Source organism: Narcine bancroftii, chromosome 2 (assembly GCF_036971445.1).
Source record: "Narcine bancroftii isolate sNarBan1 chromosome 2, sNarBan1.hap1, whole genome shotgun sequence".
Classification (NCBI taxonomy): domain Eukaryota; kingdom Metazoa; phylum Chordata; class Chondrichthyes; order Torpediniformes; family Narcinidae; genus Narcine; species Narcine bancroftii.
In genome coordinates, this window is record NC_091470.1 from 192,767,800 (window position 1) to 192,786,614 (window position 18,815).

The window sequence follows — 18,815 nt, forward strand, 5'->3', positions numbered from 1 at the left end:
ATCTCTGGTGAGACCAAAATTAGAGGATTGTGTTCACTTCTGGTCACCTCATTACTGGAAGGAGATGGAAAATGTGGAGAGGGGGCAGAGGAGATTCACCAGGATGTTGCCTGGATTGGGAAATAAGTCTTATGAGGCATGTTCGCAGAGCTGGGACTTTTCTCTTTGGAGCGTAGAAGGATGAGAGGAGACTTGATAGAGGCCGACAAGATGCTGAGAGGCAGAGATACGGTGGATGCCCAGCACCTGTTTCCCAGGGTTGGATCTGCAAACACGTGTGGACAAAGTGAAGGAAGGAAAGTTTAGGGGAGATGTCAGGGTTAAGTATTTTACACAGAGAGTTGTGGGGGCCGGGAATGCTTTGCCGGGGGTGGTGGTGGAGGCTGGAACATTGGGGGAATTTAAGAAGAAAAATAGAGGGTTATGGGGTAGGGAGGGTTTAATTTTTATGTCAGCACAACACCGTGGGCTGTGCTGTTCCATCCAACATTGACAGCATCGGAGAAGGCAAGTGAAACAGACGCATGTTCTCAACTAAAGTTTAATTTAGCAAAGTTTCATTTAGTAAATATTGAAATAAAGAGACTGGTGTCAAAGACAAGTGAACAATGTAAGGAGCCGTGACTTGTCACAGACAGAACACCTCGGCTCCATATCTCGAGTGCACGCGGACAAGGAGCCGTTTCCCAAACACTCTGGGGTGTGCATGAGATCTAATGGACACCATCCGACTGTCTCACATCACCTGACGAAGTGGGGGTGGTGGGGCAGAGAGTGGTGAGTAACCCTCCCCTCCAGGCCATCCCCGCATGCCCACCTACTCCCCCACCCTGCTCCAGTGGGCAGCCTCGGAGACGGACGGAACGAGAGCGGAGAGACGGGGGGGGGGGGTGTCAAGCACAGACTTGCTGGAGGGACTCAGTGGCTCAGGCAGCACCCATAAGGGCAGGACCCTTCATCTAGAGTCCCAGCCATTCTCAACCAGGGGGGTGGTTTTCACCTTGCGTAACAAATATTTTTTACATAGTCGGTGGAAGAAACTGCTTCATGGGAAAGGGGTCGATAGACCTTTAGCAGGGGCTGAAGACGAAGGGGTTGAGAGTGTCTGAGAGAAATGCGGGTGGTACATACAAGGGGAAAGAGGCCCAGCCATAATCATTATAGACAGAAGGTGGAGGGACCATCGGGATGGGGGAAATTACAGAGAGGAGGATAACGAGGAAATCGCAGCAAGATGGTGGAAGGTTTAAGCAGCTGTGGGGTGCTGCCCCTCACGGTTGCATTCATTCTCACCATGAAAGAAGATGAGGGCGTGGGCAGACATGTCACCGGAGGAATGGGAGGAGAGATGGAATGAATGAGGTTGCACTCTCCTCCCCACCTTGCTCCTCTTCCCGAGCTTCGTACTCCAGCTGCGTGTCCGTGAACCGGTACTGAGCCCTCGGGTGTCAGCGAGAGAACTGCCATGTGGGGGAAGCAGCAACAGTGGGAAAGAGAGTGTATCCCATTCATCCCGGCCCCGGAAAAAGTGTGGTGGGGGGGGGGGAGAGGAGAGTTGGGAGGGAGGGAGAGTGACAGGAGGGATGGAGTCATTAAGAAGGGGTAGGAGAAAGGGAGTGGGGACAGGAGAGAGAGATGGGGACAGGAGGGAGGGGAGAAAGGAGGGAGGGAGAGGGGGTGGAAGCAGTGGAGAAGGTAGGGAAGGTGGGGGAGAGAAGAGGAAGAGGGTGAGGAGGAGAAGGGAGAGGTGGGAGGAAGAGAGAGGGCAGAGATAAGGGTGGGAAGGAGGTGTAGAAAAGGAGGGAATGAAAGGAAGGAAGGAGTGGGAGGGAGGGGGAGAGAAAGGGGATAGAGAGTGGGGATGGGGGTGAAGATGGAGTGGGGCTGAGGAGGGGTGGGGGAGGAGTGAAGAGATAAGGGGAGAGGAAGGGGAGAACAGGAGGGAGGAAGGAGGGATAGGAGAGGGGAGAAAGGTGAGGGAAGTTCACTCTCCCCCATCTTCGCCTGATTGGCTGAGCATTAACATCCATTCCCCTCACCTGGAGCATCACTCACAGCCCCACCACTAGCAGGGGGCAGGGGGCAAGTGGCAGGGATTGTGGGTCAGGGGCCGGGTCACTGTCCTGCATCAGTAGCTGGACAGTGGAACCCCTCAACATGCCCATGACATGAGAACCCTTCCCTCAACTTCTTGACACACCCATGACCCAGTGACATCTGAACACCCCCATGATCCTGGGACCCCTCAATGCCCCCACGACTCTGGCACCCCTCGATACCCCCGTGACCCTGGGACCCTTCAATACCCCCTTGACCCGACACCCTCCAAAACCCTAGGTCCCCTCGAAACCCCTATGTCCCCGAGACCTGTGGGCACAGACCCCTTAACAAAACCCAGGACCCCAGTGGGCCTGGAATTGCACTGCTCCAGACTCCTGCAGAACATGTGGAGCCAGCTCCTGCATCCCGGACCCCTGCGGCCCACCTCTGAAGTGCTGGACCCCCGCAGAGACGGCCCTTGCATCACGGACCCCAGTGGAGCTGGCCCCCCCCCCCCCCATCCTTTGCTAGTGCATTTCTCACTCAGCTGGAACAGATGAGGTCAGTGGATGGAGGCGGTGAGGTCACCCCAGGATGTCAACAACCCCAGTGACTCCCCACACACAGGTAGTGCCGGCAGCCAACACTTATGTTGTCAGCCCATGGATTGGGACCCCCTCCAGTTCCTGCGCCTGTCGCAGTTCCTTCATCCTGTAAGAGATAAGACAACACGAATGGACAGCGTCAATGTGTTTGGAACACGTCCCCCAGTGAGGGTCAGTTCGTGGGACCCATCCCCAGTGAGGGTCAGCGTGTGGGACCCTTCCACTGAGGGTTAGCGTGCGAGACCTGTCCCCCGAGGGTTAGCGCGTGGGACCCGTTCCCCCAGTGAGAGTCAGTGTGTGTGGTACCTGACAATCTGAGGGTTAGCGTGGGGGTCCCGCCCCCAGGAGGGTGTGTGGAACCAATCCTCCAGAGGGTTAGAGTGTGGGACCCGTTCCCCAGTGAGGGTCAGTGTGTTTGAGACTTGACCCCTCGAGGGTTTGCGTGTGGGACCCAACCCCTGAGGGTTAGCGTGTGGTACCCACCCGAGTGAGGATCAGTGTGTGTGTGCGACCCATCCCCCAGTGAGGGTCAGTATGTGTGCGGCCTGACCCCCCGAGAGTTAGCGTGTGGGATCCGACCACCCGAGTGTTAGCGTGTGGCTCCGATTACCCACAGGAGACCAGCCCCCGCGAGGGTTAGTGTGTGGGACCCGTCCCCAGTGAGGGTCAGTATGTGCGGGACCTGACCCCCCAAGGGTTAGTGTGTGGGACCCATTCCCCCCAGGAGACCAGTCACCCCGAGGGTTAGTGTGTGGGACCCGTCCCCCAGTGAGAGTCAGTGTGTGTGGGACCTGTCCCCCAGTGAGGTTCAGTATGTGCGGGACCTGACCCCCCCCGAGGGTTAGTGTGTGGGACCCGTTCCCCCGAGGAGACCCATGCCCTCGAGGGTTAGTGCTTGGGACCTGTCCCCAGTGAAGATCAGCATGTGGGACCTGTCCCCCAGTAAGGTTCAGCGTGTGGGACCCGTACCCTGAGATTTAGCCCAAGGGTTAGCGTGTGGGATCCACCCGCCCGAGGGTTAGCGTGTGGCACCCATTACCCCCAGGAGACAGGCCCCCTGAGAGTTAGTGTGGAACCCGTCCCCCAGTGAGAATAAGTGTGTGTGGGACCTGTCCTCCTGTGAGGGTCAGTATGTGCGGGACCTGACCCCCCGAGGGTTAGTGTGTGGGACCCATTCCCCCGAGGAGACCCGTCCCCCCGAGGGTTAGTGCTTGGGACACGTCCCCCAGAGAGAGTCAACATGTGGGACCCGTCCCCCAGTGAGTCAGTGTGTGTGGGACCTATCCCCCAGTGAGGGTCAGTATGTGTGGGACCCGTACCCACGAGGGTTAGCGTGTGGGACCCATCCCCACCGAGGATTAGCGTGTGGGAGCCATTCGCACGAGGGTTTGCTTGTGGGATCTGTCCCCCCAAGGGTTCATGTGTTGGATCAGACCCCCCCGAGGGTTAGTGTGTGGGACCCGTTCCCCCGAGGAGACACGTCCCCCCGAGGGTTAGTGCTTGGGACACGTCCCCCAGAGAGAGTCAGCATGTGGGACCCGTCCCCCAGTGAGTCAGTGTGTGTGGGACCTATCCCCCAGTGAGGGTCAGTATGTGTGGGATCTGTCCCCCCCAAGGGTTCGTGTGTGGGACCTGTCCCCCCGAGGGTTAATGTGTGGGAACTGTTTCCCCAGTGAAGGTCAGCATGTGAGGGACCTGACCTCCTGAGGGTTAGCGTGTGGGGCCCTCCCCCGAGGGTTAGTGTGTGGGACCTGTTCCACAGTGAGGGTCAGCATGTGGAACTCGTCCCCTAGTGAGGGTCAGCGTGTGGGACTCGTACCCCGAGATTTAGCGTGTAGGACCCATCCCCTCAGAGGGTTAGTGTGTGGGACCTGTCCCCCAGTGATGGTCAGTATGTGTGGGACCCATCCCCCACGAGGGTTAGCGTGTAGGCCCCCCCCCCCGAGGGTTTGTGTGTGGGACCCATCCTCCCGAGTGTTAGTGTGGGATCCGTCCCCCAGTGAGGGTCAGCGGGTGGGACCCATCCCCACGAGTTTTAGTGGTTGGGACCCATCCCCCAGTGAGGGTCAGCGTGTTTTGGAATTGACCCCCCGAGAGATTGCGTGTGGGGACCCGCCCACCCAAGAGTTAGTGTGTGGGACCTGCCCCAAATGAGGGTCATTGTGTGTGGGACCCATCCCCCAGTGAGGGTCAGCGTGTGGGACCCATACCCCGAGATTAAGTGTGTGGGACCCATACACCCCGAGGATTAGCGTGTGGGACCCGTAACCAGTGAGATTCAGTGTGTGTGGGACCTGACCCTCTGAGGGTTAGCGTGAGGGACCCGTCCCCACGAGGGTGTGTGGGACCCATACTCCCGAGGGTTAGAGTGTGGGACCCGTTCCCCAGTGATGGTCAGTGTGTTTGAGACTTGACCCCCGAGGGTTTGCGTTTGGGACCCACCCCCCTGAGGGTTAGTGTATGGGACCCGACCCCAGTGAGGGTCAGTGTGTGTGTGCCAACTAAACGCCCCGAGAGTTAGCATGTGGGATCCGCCCCCCCAAGTGTTAGTGTATGGGACCCGTTCCCCCGAGGAGACCAGCCCCCCCAAGGTTTAGTGTGAGGGACCCGTCCCTCAGTGAGTCAGTGTGTGTGGGACCTATCCCCCAGTGAGGGTCAGTATGTGTGGGACCCGTACCCCCGAGGGTTAGCGTGTGGGACCCATCCCCTCCGAGGATTAGCGTGTGGGAGCCATTCGCACGAGGGTTAGCTTGTGGGATCTGTCCCCCCAAGGGTTCGTGTGTGGGACCTGACCCCCCGAGGGTTAGTGTGTGGGACCCGTTCCCCCGAGGAGACCCGTCCCCCCCGAGGGTTAGTGCTTGGGACACGTCCCCCAGAGTAGTCAGCATGTGGGACCTGTCCCCCAGTGAGTCAGTGTGTGTGGGACCTATCCCCCAGTGAGGGTCAGTATGTGTGGGATCTGTCCCCCCAAGGGTTCGTGTGTGGGACCTGTCCCCCCGAGGGTTAATGTGTGGGAACTGTCCCCCAGTGAAGGTCAGCATGTGAGGGACCTGACCTCCCGAGGGTTAGTGTGTGGGGCCCTCCCCCGAGGGTTAGTGTGTGGGACCTGTTCCACAGTGAGGGTCAGCATGTGGAACCCGTCCCCTAGTGAGGGTCAGCGTGTGGGACTCGTACCCCGAGATTTAGCGTGTGTAACCCATCCCCTCCGAGGGTTAGCGTGTGGGACCCGTCCCCCAGTGAGAGACAGTGTGTATGGGACATTACTCTCTGAGGGTTAGCATGGGGGACCCACCCACCACCGAGTGTTAGTGTGGGATCCGTCCCCCAGTAAGGGTCAGCGGGTGGGACCCATCCCCCCGAGGTTTAGTGGTTGGGACCCATCCCCCAGTGAGGGTCAGCGTGTTTTGGACTTGACCCCCCGAGAGATTGCGTGTGGGACCCACCCACCCAAGGGTTAGTGTGTGGGACCTGCCCCCAATGAGGGTCATTGTGTGTGGGACCCATCCCCCAGTGAGGGTCAGCGTGTGGGACCCATACCCCGAGATTAAGTGTGTGGGACCCATACACCCCGAGGATTAGTGTGTGGGATCCGTAACCAGTGAGATTCAGTGTGTGTGGGACCTGACCCTCTGAGGGTTAGCGTGAGGGACCCGTCCCCACGAGGGAGTGTGGGACCCATACTCCCGAGGGTTAGAGTGTGGGACCCGTTCCCCAGTGATGGTCAGTGTGTTTGAGACTTGACCCCCGAGGGTTTGCGTTTGGGACCCACCCCCCTGAGGGTTAGTGTGTGGGACCCGACCCCAGTGAGGGTCAGTGTGTGTGTGCGACCTAAACCCCCCGAGAGTTAGCATGTGGGATCCGCGCCCCCGAGTCTTAGTGTGTGGGACCCGTTCCCCCGAGGAGACCAGCCCCCCCAAGGTTTAGTGTGAGGGACCCGTCCCCAGTGAGAGTCAGTGTGTGTGGGACCAGTCCCCCAGTGAGGGTCAGTATGTGCGGGACCTGACCCCCCGAGAGTTAGCATGTGGGATCCGCCCCCCCGTGTGTTAGCGTGTGGCACCCATTACCCCCAGGAGACCAGCCCCACCGAGGGTTAGTTTGTGGGTCCCGTCCCCAGTGAGAGTTAATGTGTGTGGGACCTGTCCCCCAGTGAGGGTCAGTATGTGCGGGACCTGACCCCTTGAGGGTTAGTGTGTGGGACCCGCCCCCAGGTGAGGGTCAGTGTGTATGGGACCCGTCCTCAAGTGAAGGTCAGTGTGTGTGGGACCCGTTCCCCAGTGAGGGTCAGAATGTGTGGGACCTGACCCCCCCCCGAGTGTTAGCGTGTGGGATCCGCCTGTCCGAGGGTTAGTGTGTGGCACCCATTACCCCCAGGTGACCAGCCTCCGAGAGTTAGTGTGTGGGACCCGTCCCCCAGTGAGAGTCAGTGTGTGTGGGACCTGTCCTCCTTTGAGGGTCAGTATGTGCAGGACCTGACCCCCCGAGGATTAGTGTGTGGGACCCGTTCCCCCGAGGAGACCCGTCCCCCCGAGGGTTAGCGTGTGGGTCCCATTCCCTCCGAGGATTAGCGTGTGGGAGCCATTCCCATGAGGGTTAGCATGTGGCACCTGTCCCCCTGAGGGTTAGTGTGTGGGACCTGTCCCCCTAAGGGTCAATGTGTGGGAACTGTTCCCCAGTGAAGGTCAGCATGTGTGGGACTTTACCTCCCGAGGGTTAGCGTATGGGGCCTTCCCCCGAGGGTTAGTGTGCGTGACCCGTTCCACAGTGAGGGCCAGCATGTGGAACTCGTCCCCCAGTGAGGGTCAGCGTGTGGGACCCATACCCCGAGATTTAGCGTGTGGGACCCATCCCCTCCGAGGGTTAGCGTGTGGGACCCGTCCCCCAGTGAGAGACAGTGTGTATGGGACATTACCCTCTGAGGGTTAGCGTGGGGGACCCACCACACTCGAGGGTTAGTGTGTGGGACCTGTCCCCTAGTGATGGTCAGTATGTGTGGGACCTGACCCCACGAGGGTTAGTGTGTAGGCCCCCCCCCCCGAGAGTTAGTGTGTGGGACCCATCCTCCCGAGTGTTAGTGTGGGATCTGTCCCCCAATGAGTGTCAGCGTGTGGGACCCATACCCTGAGATTTAGCATGTGGGACCCATCCACCCCGATGGTTAGCGTGTGGGACTCGTCCCCCAGTGAGATTCAGTGTGTGTGGGACATTACCCTCTGAGAGTTAGTGTTTGGGACCCATCTCCCAGTGAGAGTCAGTGTGTGTGGGACCTGACCCTCTGAGAGTTGGTGTGGGAAACGCCCCCCACCCCCCGAGGGTTAGTTTGTGGGTCCCATCCCCCGAGGGTTAGTGTGTGGGACCCGTTCCCCAGTGAGGGTCAGTGAGTTTGGGACGATCCCCCGAGGGTTTGCGTGTGGGACCCGCCCCCCCCAAGGGTTAGTGTGTGGGACCCGCCCCCAATGAGGGTCAGTATATGTGGGAAGTGACGCCCCAAGGGTTAGCGTGTGGGACCCATTCCCCCCAGGAGACCAGTCACCCCGAGGGTTAGTGTGTGGGACCTGTCCCCCAGTGAGAGTCAGTGTGTGTGGACCTGTCCCCCAGTGAGGTTCAGTATGTGCGGGACCTGACCCCCCGAGGGTTAGTGTGTGGGACCCGTTCCCCCGAGGAGAACCATGCCCTCGAGGGTTAGTGCTTGGGACCTGTCCCCAGTGAAGGTCAGCATGTGGGACTGTCCCTCAGTAAGGTTGAGCGTGTGGGACCCGTACCCTGAGATTTAGCCCGAGGGTTAGCGTGTGGGACTCATCCCTCCGAGGGTTAGCGTGTGGGACTCATCCCCTCCGAGGATTAGCGTGTGGGAGCCATTCGCACGAGGGTTATCTTGTGGGATCTGTCCCCCAAAGGGTTAGTGTGTGGGACCTGTCCCCCCAAGGGTTAATGTGTGGGAACTGTCCCCCAGTGAGGTCAGCATGTGAGGGACCTGACCTCCCGGGAGTTAGCGTATGGGGCCCTCCCCCGAGGGTTAGTGTGTGGGACCTGTTCCACAGTGATGGTCAGCATGTGGGACTCGTTACCCGAGATTTAGCGTGTGGGACCCATCCCCTCTTGAGGTTAGCGTGTGAGACCCCGTCCCGCAGTGAGAGACAGTGTGTATGGGACATTACCCTCTGAGGGTTAGCGTGGGGACCCACCCACCCCCGAAAGTTAGTTTGTGGGACCTGCCCTCCAGTGAGGGTGAGTATATGTGGGATCAGACCCCCCGAGGGTTAGTGTGTGGGACCCGTCCCCCAGTGAGAGTCTGTGTGTGTTTGTGGGACGTGTCCCCCAGTGAGGGTCGGTATGTGCGGGACCTGACCCCCCGAGGGTTAGTGCTTGGGACCCATTCCCCAGTGAGGGTCAGTGTGTTTGGGACTTGTCGCCCCGAGGGTTTGCGTGTGGGTCCCACCCCCCTGAGGTTTAGTGTGTGGGACCCGCCCCCCAGTGAGGGTCAGTGTGTGTGGGACCCATCCCCCAGTGAGGGTCAGTAAGTGTGGGATTTGACCCCCCCGAGGGTTAGTGTGGGATCCGCCCTCCTGAGCATTAGCATGTGGCACCTATTACCCCCAGTAGACCACCCCCCCCCACCCCGAGGGTTAGTGTGTGGGACCCAACCCCCAGAGAGAGTCATTGTGTGTGGGACCTGTCCCCCAGTGAGGGTCAGTATGTGCGGGACCTGACCCCCCGAGGGTTAAGTGTGGGACCGGTTTCCCTGAGTAGATTCGTCCTCCCGAGAGTTCTGCTTGGGACCCGTCCCCCAGTGAGTGTCAGCCTGTGGGACCTGACCCCATTGAGGGTCAGTTTCTGCGGGACCTGACCCCTTGAGAATCAGTGTGTGGGTCACGTCCCCCCGAGGTTTAGTGCTTGGGACCCATCCCCCAGTGAGGGTCAGCATGAGCGACCCGTACCCCAAGAATTAGGGTGTGGGACCCATCCACCCCAATGTTTAGCGTGTGCGAGCCATCCCCCCGAGGGTTAGGATGTGGGACCCGTCCCTCGACATTTAGTATGTGGGACCCATCCATCCTGAGGATTAGCGTGTGGGAACCATTCCCCAGTGAGTGTCAGTGAGTTTTGGACTTGACCCCTCCGAGGGTTTGCATGTGGGACCTGCCCCCCCAAGGATTAGTGTGTGGGACCTGCCCCCCCAGTGAGGGTCAGTATATGTGGGACCCATCCCCCCGAGGGTTAGTTCTTGGGACCCGTGCCCCAATGAGGGTCAGTGTGTGTGGGACCCGTCCCCCAGTGAGTGTCAGTATGTGCGGGACCTGACGCCCCGAGGGTTAGTGTGTGGGTCCCGCCCCCCCGATGGTTAGCATGTGGGACCCATTCCCCCCAGGAGACCAGTCCCCCCGAGGGTCAGTGTGTGGGACCCGTCCCGCAGTGAGGGTCAGTAAGTGCGGGACCTGACCCGCCGAGGGTTAGTGTGTGGGACCTGTTCCCCCGAGGACACCCGTCCCCTCGATGGTTAGTGCTTGGGACCTGTCCCCCAGTGAAGGTCAGCATGTGAGACCCGTTCCCCAAAGAGGGTCAGTGTGTGGGACCCGTACCCTGAGATTTATCGTGTGGGACCCATCCCCCCAAGGGTTAGTACTTGGGACCCGTTCCCCAGTGAGGGTCAGCGTGTGGGACCTGTCACGAGGGTTAGCACGTGGGACTCGTCCCCCAAGAGTTAGCGTGTGGGACCCATCCACCCCGAGTGTTATCGTGTGGGACCTGTTCCCCGAGGGTTTGTGTGTGGGACCCGTCTCCCAGTGAGAGTCAGTGTGTTTGGGACATGACCCTCCAAGGGTTAGCGTGGGGGACCAGCTCCCCCCACCGATGGTTAGTGTGTGGACCCCATCCCCCCGAGGGTTAGTGCTTGGGACCCGTTCCCCAGTGAGGGTCAGTGTATTTGTGACTTGACCCCCCGAGGGTTAGTGTGTGGGACCCGTTCCCCCGAGGAGACCCGTCCCCCTGAGGGTTAGTTCTTGGGACCTGTTCCCCGGTGAGGGTCAGTGTGTTTGGGACTTGACCCCCCGAGGGTTAGTGTGTGGGATCCGCCCCCCCGAGGGTTAGCGTGTGGCACCCATTACACCCCAGGAGACCAGCCCCCTCCAGGGTTAGTGTGTGGGACCCGTCCCCCAGTGAGAGTCAGTGTGTGTGGGACCTGTCTGCCAATGAGGGTCAGTATGTGCGGGACCTGACACCCCGAGGGTTAGTGTGTGGGACCCGTTCCCCCGAGGAGACCCATCCCCCCCAAGGGTTTGTGTGTGGAACCCGTCCCCCAGTGAGAGATAGTGTGTGTGGAACCTGACTATCTAAGTGTTAGCGTGGGGGACCCGCCCTCCCGGTGGTTAGTTTGTGGGCCCCATCGTCCCGAGGGTTAGCATTTGGGACTCGTTCCCCAGTGAGGGTCAGTGTGTTTGGGACTTGACCCCTCGAGTGTTTGCATGTGGGACCCACCCCACCAAGGGTTAGTGTGTGGGATCTTCCCCCCAGGGAGGGTCAGTAAATGTGGGACCCATCTACCCCGAGGATTAGTGTGTGGGACCCGCCCTCTAGTGAGGGTCAGTGAATTTGGGACCCTTCCCCCAGTGAGGGTCAGAATGAGTGGGACCTGACCCCCCGAGGGTTAGCGTGTGGCACCCATTACCCCCAGGAGATCAGCCCCTCCAGAGTTAGTGTGTGGGACCCGTCCCCCAGTGAGAGTCAGTATGTGCGGGACCTGACCCCCCGAGGGTTAGGTGTGGGACCCGTTCCCACGAGGAGACCCGTCCCCCCGAGGGCTAGTGATTGGGACCCGTCCCCCAGTGAGGGTCAGCATGAGGGACCCGTCCCCCAGTGAGAGTCAGTGTGTGTGGGACCTATCCCCCAGTGAGTGTCAGTATGTGCGGGACCTGACGCCCCGAGGGTTAGTGTGTGGGTCCCGCCCCCCCGATGGTTAGCGTGTGGGACCCATTCCCCCCAGGAGACCAGTCCCCCCGAGGGTTAGTGTGTGGGACCCGTTCCACCGATGGTTAGTGGTTGGGACCCGTCCCCCAGTGAGGGTCAACGTGTGGGACCCGTCCCGCAGTGAGGGTCAGCATGAGGGACCCATCCCCTCGAGGGTTAGTGTGTGGGACCCGTCCCCCAGTGAGAGTCAGTGTGTGTGGGACCTGTCCCCCAGTGAGGGTCAGTATGTGCGGGACCTGACCCCCCGAGGGTTAGTGTGTGGGACCCGTTCCCCCGAGGAGACCCGTCCCCTCGAGGGTTAGTGCTTGGGACCTGTCACCCAGTGAAGGTCAGCATGTGGGACCCGTCCCCCAATGAGGGTCAGCGTGTGGGACCCATACCCTGATATTTAGCGTGTGAGACCCATCCACCCTGAGGGTTAGCGTGTGGGACACATCACCAGCGTGTGGGACCTGCCCCCCTGAGGGTTGGTGCATGGGACCCGCCCCCAGTGAGGAGCAGTGTGTGGGTCCCGTCCCCCAATGAGTGTCACCGTGTGGGATCCGTCACAAGGGTTAGCATGTGGGACTCGTCCTCCGAGAGTTGGCGTTTGGGACGCATCCACCCCGCGGGTTATCGTGTGGGACCCGTTCCCCCGAGGAGACCCGTCTCCCCTAGGGTTTGTGTGTGGAACCCGTCCCCCAGTGAGAGATAGTGTGTGTGGGACCTGACTATCTGAGGGTTAGCGTGGGGGACCCGCCCCCCCGATGGTTAGTTTGTGGGCCCCATCGCCCCGAGGGTTAGCGTGTAGGACTCGTTCCCCAGTGAGGGTCAGTGTGTTTGGGACTTGACCCCTCGAGTGTTTGCATGTGGGACCCACCCCACCAAGGATTAGTGTGTGGGACCTGCCCCCCAGGGAGGGTCAGTAAATGTGGGACCCATCCACCCCGAGGATTAGTGTGTGGGAACCACCCTCTAGTGAGGGTCAGTGAATTTGGGAACCTTCCCCCAGTGAGGGTCAGAATGTGTGGGACCTGACCCCCCGAGGGTTAGTGTGTGGAATCTGCACCCCCGAGTGTTAGCGTGTGGCACCCATTACCGCCAGGAGACCAGCCCCCTCCAGGGTTAGTGTGTGGGACCCGTCCCCCATGATAGTCAGTGTGTGTGGGAGCTGACCCTCTGAGGGTTGGCGTGGGGGACCCGCCCCCTTCCCCCCCACCGAGGGTTAGTTTGTGGGTCCAATCCTCCCGAGGGTTAGTGTGTGGGACCCGTTACCCAGTGAGGGTCAGTATATTTGCGACCTGACCCCCCGAGGGTTAGCGTGTGGGACCTGCATCCCCGAGGGTTAGCGAGTGGGATCCATTCCCCCCAGGAGATCGGTCACTTGAGGGTCAGCGTGTGGGACCCGTCCCCCAGTGAGGGCCAGCGTGTGGGACCTGTACACTGAGATTTAGCATGTGAGACCCATCCACCCCGAGGGTTAGCGTGTGGGACCCGTTCCCCAGTGAGGGTCAGTACATGTGGGGCCTGACCCCCCCCGAGGGTTAGCGTGTGGGACCCATTTCCCCCCAGGAGACCAGACCCCTGAGGGTTAGTGTGTGGGACCCGAACCCCATTGAGAGTCAGTGTGTGTGGGACCTGTCCCCCAGTGAGGGTCAGCGTGTGGGACCCGTCACGAGTGTTAGCACGTGGGACTCGTCTCCCGAAAGTTAGCGTGTGGGACCCATCCACCCCGAGGGTTATCGTGTGGGACCTGTTCCCCGAATGAGGGTCAGCGTGTTTGGGACTTGACCCCCTGAGGGTTTGCGTGTGGGACCCGCCCCCCACGAGGGTTAGCGTGTGGGACCCATTCCCCCCAGGAGACCAGTCCCCCCGAGTGTTATTGTGTGTGACCCGTCCCCCAGTGAGAGTCAGTGTGCATGGGACCTGACCCCCAGTGAGTGTCAGTAAGTGCGGGACTTGACCCCCCCCGAGGGTTAGCGTGTTGGACCCATCCCCTCTTAGGATTAGCGTGTGGTAGCCATTCGCACGAGGGTTTGCTTGTGGGATCTGTCTCCTCAAGGGTTAGTGTGTGGGACCTGTCCCCCCGAGGGTTAATGTGTGGGAACTGTCCCACAGTGAAGGTCAGCATGTGAGGGACCTGACCTCCCGAGGGTTAGCGTGTGGGGCCCTCCCCCGAGGGTTAGTGTGTGGGACCTGTTCCACAGTGAGGGTCAGCATGTGGAACTCGTCCCCTAGTGAGGGTCAGCGTGTGGGACTCGTACCCCGAGATTTAGCGTGTGGGACCCATCCCCTCCGAGGGTTAGCGTGTGATACCCATCCCCCAGTGAGAGACAGTGTGTATGGGACATTACCCTCTGAGGGTTAGCGTGGGGGACCCACCCACCCCCGAAGGTTAGTGTGTGGGACCTGTTCCCCAGTGATGATCAGTATGTGTGGGACCCATCCCCCACGAGGGTTAGCGTGTGGGACCCATCCTCCCGAGTGTTAGTGTGGGATCCGTCCCCCAGTGAGGGTCAGCGGGTGGGACACATCCCCCCGAGTTTAGTGGTTGGGACCCATCCCCCAGTGAGGGTCAGCGTGTTTGGGACTTGACCCCCCGAGAGTTTGCGTGTGTGACCCTCCCCCCAAAGAGTTAGTTGTGGGACCCGCCCCCAATGAGGGTCATTGTTTGTGGGACCCGTCCCCCAGTGAGGGTCAGTATATGTGGGACCTGACCCCCCGAAGGTTAGCGTGTGCGACCCGTCCCCCAAGAGTTAGCGTTCCGGACCCATCCACCCCGAGGATTAGTGTGTGGGACCCGTTTCCCCGAGGAGACCTGTCCCCCTGAGGGTTAGGATTGGGACCCGTACCTCGACATTTAGCATGTGGGACGCATCCATCCCGAGGATTAGCATGTGGGACCCATATCCCCGAGGAGACCCGTCTCCTGTGGGTTAGTGTGTGGGACCCGTCCCCCATGATAGTCAGTGTGTGTGGGAGCTGACCCTCTGAGGGTAGGCGTGGGGTCCCGCCCCCCCCCCCCCCCCACCGAGGGTTAGTTTGTGGGTCCCATCCTCCTGAGGGTTAGTGTGTGGGACCCGTTCCCCCGAGGAGACCCGTCCCCCTGAGGGTTAGTTCTTGGGACCTGTTCCCCGGTGAGGGTCAGTGTGTTTGGGACTTGACCCCCCGAGGGTTAGTGTGTGGGATCCGCCCCCCCGAGGGTTAGCGTGTGGCACCCATTACACCCCAGGAGACCAGCCCCCTCCAGGGTTAGTGTGTGGGACCCGTCCCCCAGTGAGAGTCAGTGTGTGTGGGACCTGTCTGCCAATGAGGGTCAGTATGTGCGGGACCTGACACCCCGAGGGTTAGTGTGTGGGACCCGTTCCCCCGAGGAGACCCATCCCCCCCAAGGGTTTGTGTGTGGAACCCGTCCCCCAGTGAGAGATAGTGTGTGTGGAACCTGACTATCTAAGTGTTAGCGTGGGGGACCCGCCCTCCCGGTGGTTAGTTTGTGGGCCCCATCGTCCCGAGGGTTAGCATTTGGGACTCGTTCCCCAGTGAGGGTCAGTGTGTTTGGGACTTGACCCCTCGAGTGTTTGCATGTGGGACCCACCCCACCAAGGGTTAGTGTGTGGGATCTGCCCCCCAGGGAGGGTCAGTAAATGTGGGACCCATCTACCCCGAGGATTAGTGTGTGGGACCCGCACTCTAGTGAGGGTCAGTGAATTTGGGACCCTTCCCCCAGTGAGGGTCAGAATGAGTGGGACCTGACCCCCCGAGGGTTAGCGTGTGGCACCCATTACCCCCAGGAGATCAGCCCCTCCAGAGTTAGTGTGTGGGACCCGTCCCCCAGTGAGAGTCAGTATGTGCGGGACCTGACCCCCCGAGGGTTAGGTGTGGGACCCGTTCCCACGAGGAGACCCGTCCCCCCGAGGGCTAGTGATTGGGACCCGTCCCCCAGTGAGGGTCAGCATGAGGGACCCGTCCCCCAGTGAGAGTCAGTGTGTGTGGGACCTATCCCCCAGTGAGTGTCAGTATGTGCGGGACCTGACGCCCCGAGGGTTAGTGTGTGGGTCCCGCCCCCCCGATGGTTAGCGTGTGGGACCCATTCCCCCCAGGAGACCAGTCCCCCCGAGGGTTAGTGTGTGGGACCCGTTCCACCGATGGTTAGTGGTTGGGACCCGTCCCCCAGTGAGGGTCAACGTGTGGGACCCGTCCCGCAGTGAGGGTCAGCATGAGGGACCCATCCCCTCGAGGGTTAGTGTGTGGGACCCGTCCCCCAGTGAGAGTCAGTGTGTGTGGGACCTGTCCCCCAGTGAGGGTCAGTATGTGCGGGACCTGACCCCCCGAGGGTTAGTGTGTGGGACCCGTTCCCCCGAGGAGACCCGTCCCCTCGAGGGTTAGTGCTTGGGACCTGTCACCCAGTGAAGGTCAGCATGTGGGACCCGTCCCCCAATGAGGGTCAGCGTGTGGGACCCATACCCTGATATTTAGCGTGTGAGACCCATCCACCCTGAGGGTTAGCGTGTGGGACACATCACCAGCGTGTGGGACCTGCCCCCCTGAGGGTTGGTGCATGGGACCCGCCCCCAGTGAGGAGCAGTGTGTGGGTCCCGTCCCCCAATGAGTGTCACCGTGTGGGATCCGTCACAAGGGTTAGCATGTGGGACTCGTCCTCCGAGAGTTGGCGTTTGGGACGCATCCACCCCGCGGGTTATCGTGTGGGACCCGTTCCCCCGAGGAGACCCGTCTCCCCTAGGGTTTGTGTGTGGAACCCGTCCCCCAGTGAGAGATAGTGTGTGTGGGACCTGACTATCTGAGGGTTAGCGTGGGGGACCCGCCCCCCCGATGGTTAGTTTGTGGGCCCCATCGCCCCGAGGGTTAGCGTGTAGGACTCGTTCCCCAGTGAGGGTCAGTGTGTTTGGGACTTGACCCCTCGAGTGTTTGCATGTGGGACCCACCCCACCAAGGATTAGTGTGTGGGACCTGCCCCCCAGGGAGGGTCAGTAAATGTGGGACCCATCCACCCCGAGGATTAGTGTGTGGGAACCACCCTCTAGTGAGGGTCAGTGAATTTGGGAACCTTCCCCCAGTGAGGGTCAGAATGTGTGGGACCTGACCCCCCGAGGGTTAGTGTGTGGAATCTGCACCCCCGAGTGTTAGCGTGTGGCACCCATTACCGCCAGGAGACCAGCCCCCTCCAGGGTTAGTGTGTGGGACCCGTCCCCCATGATAGTCAGTGTGTGTGGGAGCTGACCCTCTGAGGGTTGGCGTGGGGGACCCGCCCCCTTCCCCCCCACCGAGGGTTAGTTTGTGGGTCCAATCCTCCCGAGGGTTAGTGTGTGGGACCCGTTACCCAGTGAGGGTCAGTATATTTGCGACCTGACCCCCCGAGGGTTAGCGTGTGGGACCTGCATCCCCGAGGGTTAGCGAGTGGGATCCATTCCCCCCAGGAGATCGGTCACTTGAGGGTCAGCGTGTGGGACCCGTCCCCCAGTGAGGGCCAGCGTGTGGGACCTGTACACTGAGATTTAGCATGTGAGACCCATCCACCCCGAGGGTTAGCGTGTGGGACCCGTTCCCCAGTGAGGGTCAGTACATGTGGGGCCTGACCCCCCCCGAGGGTTAGCGTGTGGGACCCATTTCCCCCCAGGAGACCAGACCCCTGAGGGTTAGTGTGTGGGACCCGAACCCCATTGAGAGTCAGTGTGTGTGGGACCTGTCCCCCAGTGAGGGTCAGCGTGTGGGACCCGTCACGAGTGTTAGCACGTGGGACTCGTCTCCCGAAAGTTAGCGTGTGGGACCCATCCACCCCGAGGGTTATCGTGTGGGACCTGTTCCCCGAATGAGGGTCAGCGTGTTTGGGACTTGACCCCCTGAGGGTTTGCGTGTGGGACCCGCCCCCCACGAGGGTTAGCGTGTGGGACCCATTCCCCCCAGGAGACCAGTCCCCCCGAGTGTTATTGTGTGTGACCCGTCCCCCAGTGAGAGTCAGTGTGCATGGGACCTGACCCCCAGTGAGTGTCAGTAAGTGCGGGACTTGACCCCCCCGAGGGTTAGCGTGTTGGACCCATCCCCTCTTAGGATTAGCGTGTGGTAGCCATTCGCACGAGGGTTAGCTTGTGGGATCTGTCTCCTCAAGGGTTAGTGTGTGGGACCTGTCCCCCCGAGGGTTAATGTGTGGGAACTGTCCCACAGTGAAGGTCAGCATGTGAGGGACCTGACCTCCCGAGGGTTAGCGTGTGGGGCCCTCCCCCGAGGGTTAGTGTGTGGGACCTGTTCCACAGTGAGGGTCAGCATGTGGAACTCGTCCCCTAGTGAGGGTCAGCGTGTGGGACTCGTACCCCGAGATTTAGCGTGTGGGACCCATCCCCTCCGAGGGTTAGCGTGTGATACCCATCCCCCAGTGAGAGACAGTGTGTATGGGACATTACCCTCTGAGGGTTAGCGTGGGGGACCCACCCACCCCCGAAGGTTAGTGTGTGGGACCTGTTCCCCAGTGATGATCAGTATGTGTGGGACCCATCCCCCACGAGGGTCAGCGTGTGGGACCCATCCTCCCGAGTGTTAGTGTGGGATCCGTCCCCCAGTGAGGGTCAGCGGGTGGGACACATCCCCCCGAGTTTAGTGGTTGGGACCCATCCCCCAGTGAGGGTCAGCGTGTTTTGAACTTGACCCCCCGAGAGTTTGCGTGTGTGACCCTCCCCCCAAAGAGTTAGTTGTGGGACCCGCCCCCAATGAGGGTCATTGTTTGTGGGACCCGTCCCCCAGTGAGGGTCAGTATATGTGGGACCTGACCCCCCGAAGGTTAGCGTGTGCGACCCGTCCCCCAAGAGTTAGCGTTCCGGACCCATCCACCCCGAGGATTAGTGTGTGGGACCCGTTTCCCCGAGGAGACCTGTCCCCCTGAGGGTTAGGATTGGGACCCGTACCTCGACATTTAGCATGTGGGATGCATCCATCCCGAGGATTAGCATGTGGGACCCGTATCCCCGAGGAGACCCGTCTCCTGTGGGTTAGTGTGTGGGACCCGTCCCCCATGATAGTCAGTGTGTGTGGGAGCTGACCCTCTGAGGGTTGGCGTGGGGTCCCGCCCCCCCCCCCCCACCGAGGGTTAGTTTGTGGGTCCCATCCTCCTGAGGGTTAGTGTGTGGGACCCGTTACCCAGTGAGGGTCAGTATATTTGCGACCTGACCCCCCGAGGGTTAGCGTGTGGGACCTGCATCCCCGAGGGTTAGCGAGTGGGAT

General features: G+C 60.8%; 1 protein-coding gene across 4 annotated transcripts in view; it reads right to left on the reverse strand.

The window, feature by feature from the left end:
- Nucleotides 1-527: 527 nt before the first annotated feature.
- Nucleotides 528-18,815, reverse strand: part of LOC138754865 (calmodulin-binding transcription activator 2-like) — an 81,716-nt gene continuing 63,428 nt past the window's right edge. For all 4 annotated transcript variants that reach the window (XM_069919781.1, XM_069919780.1, XM_069919779.1 and 1 more), the window contains one exon: nucleotides 528-2,751. In XM_069919781.1, coding sequence (XP_069775882.1) covers nucleotides 2,688-2,751 — 64 coding nt within the window. In that variant the 3' untranslated portion in view covers nucleotides 528-2,687. The remainder of the gene's footprint in view (nucleotides 2,752-18,815) is intronic.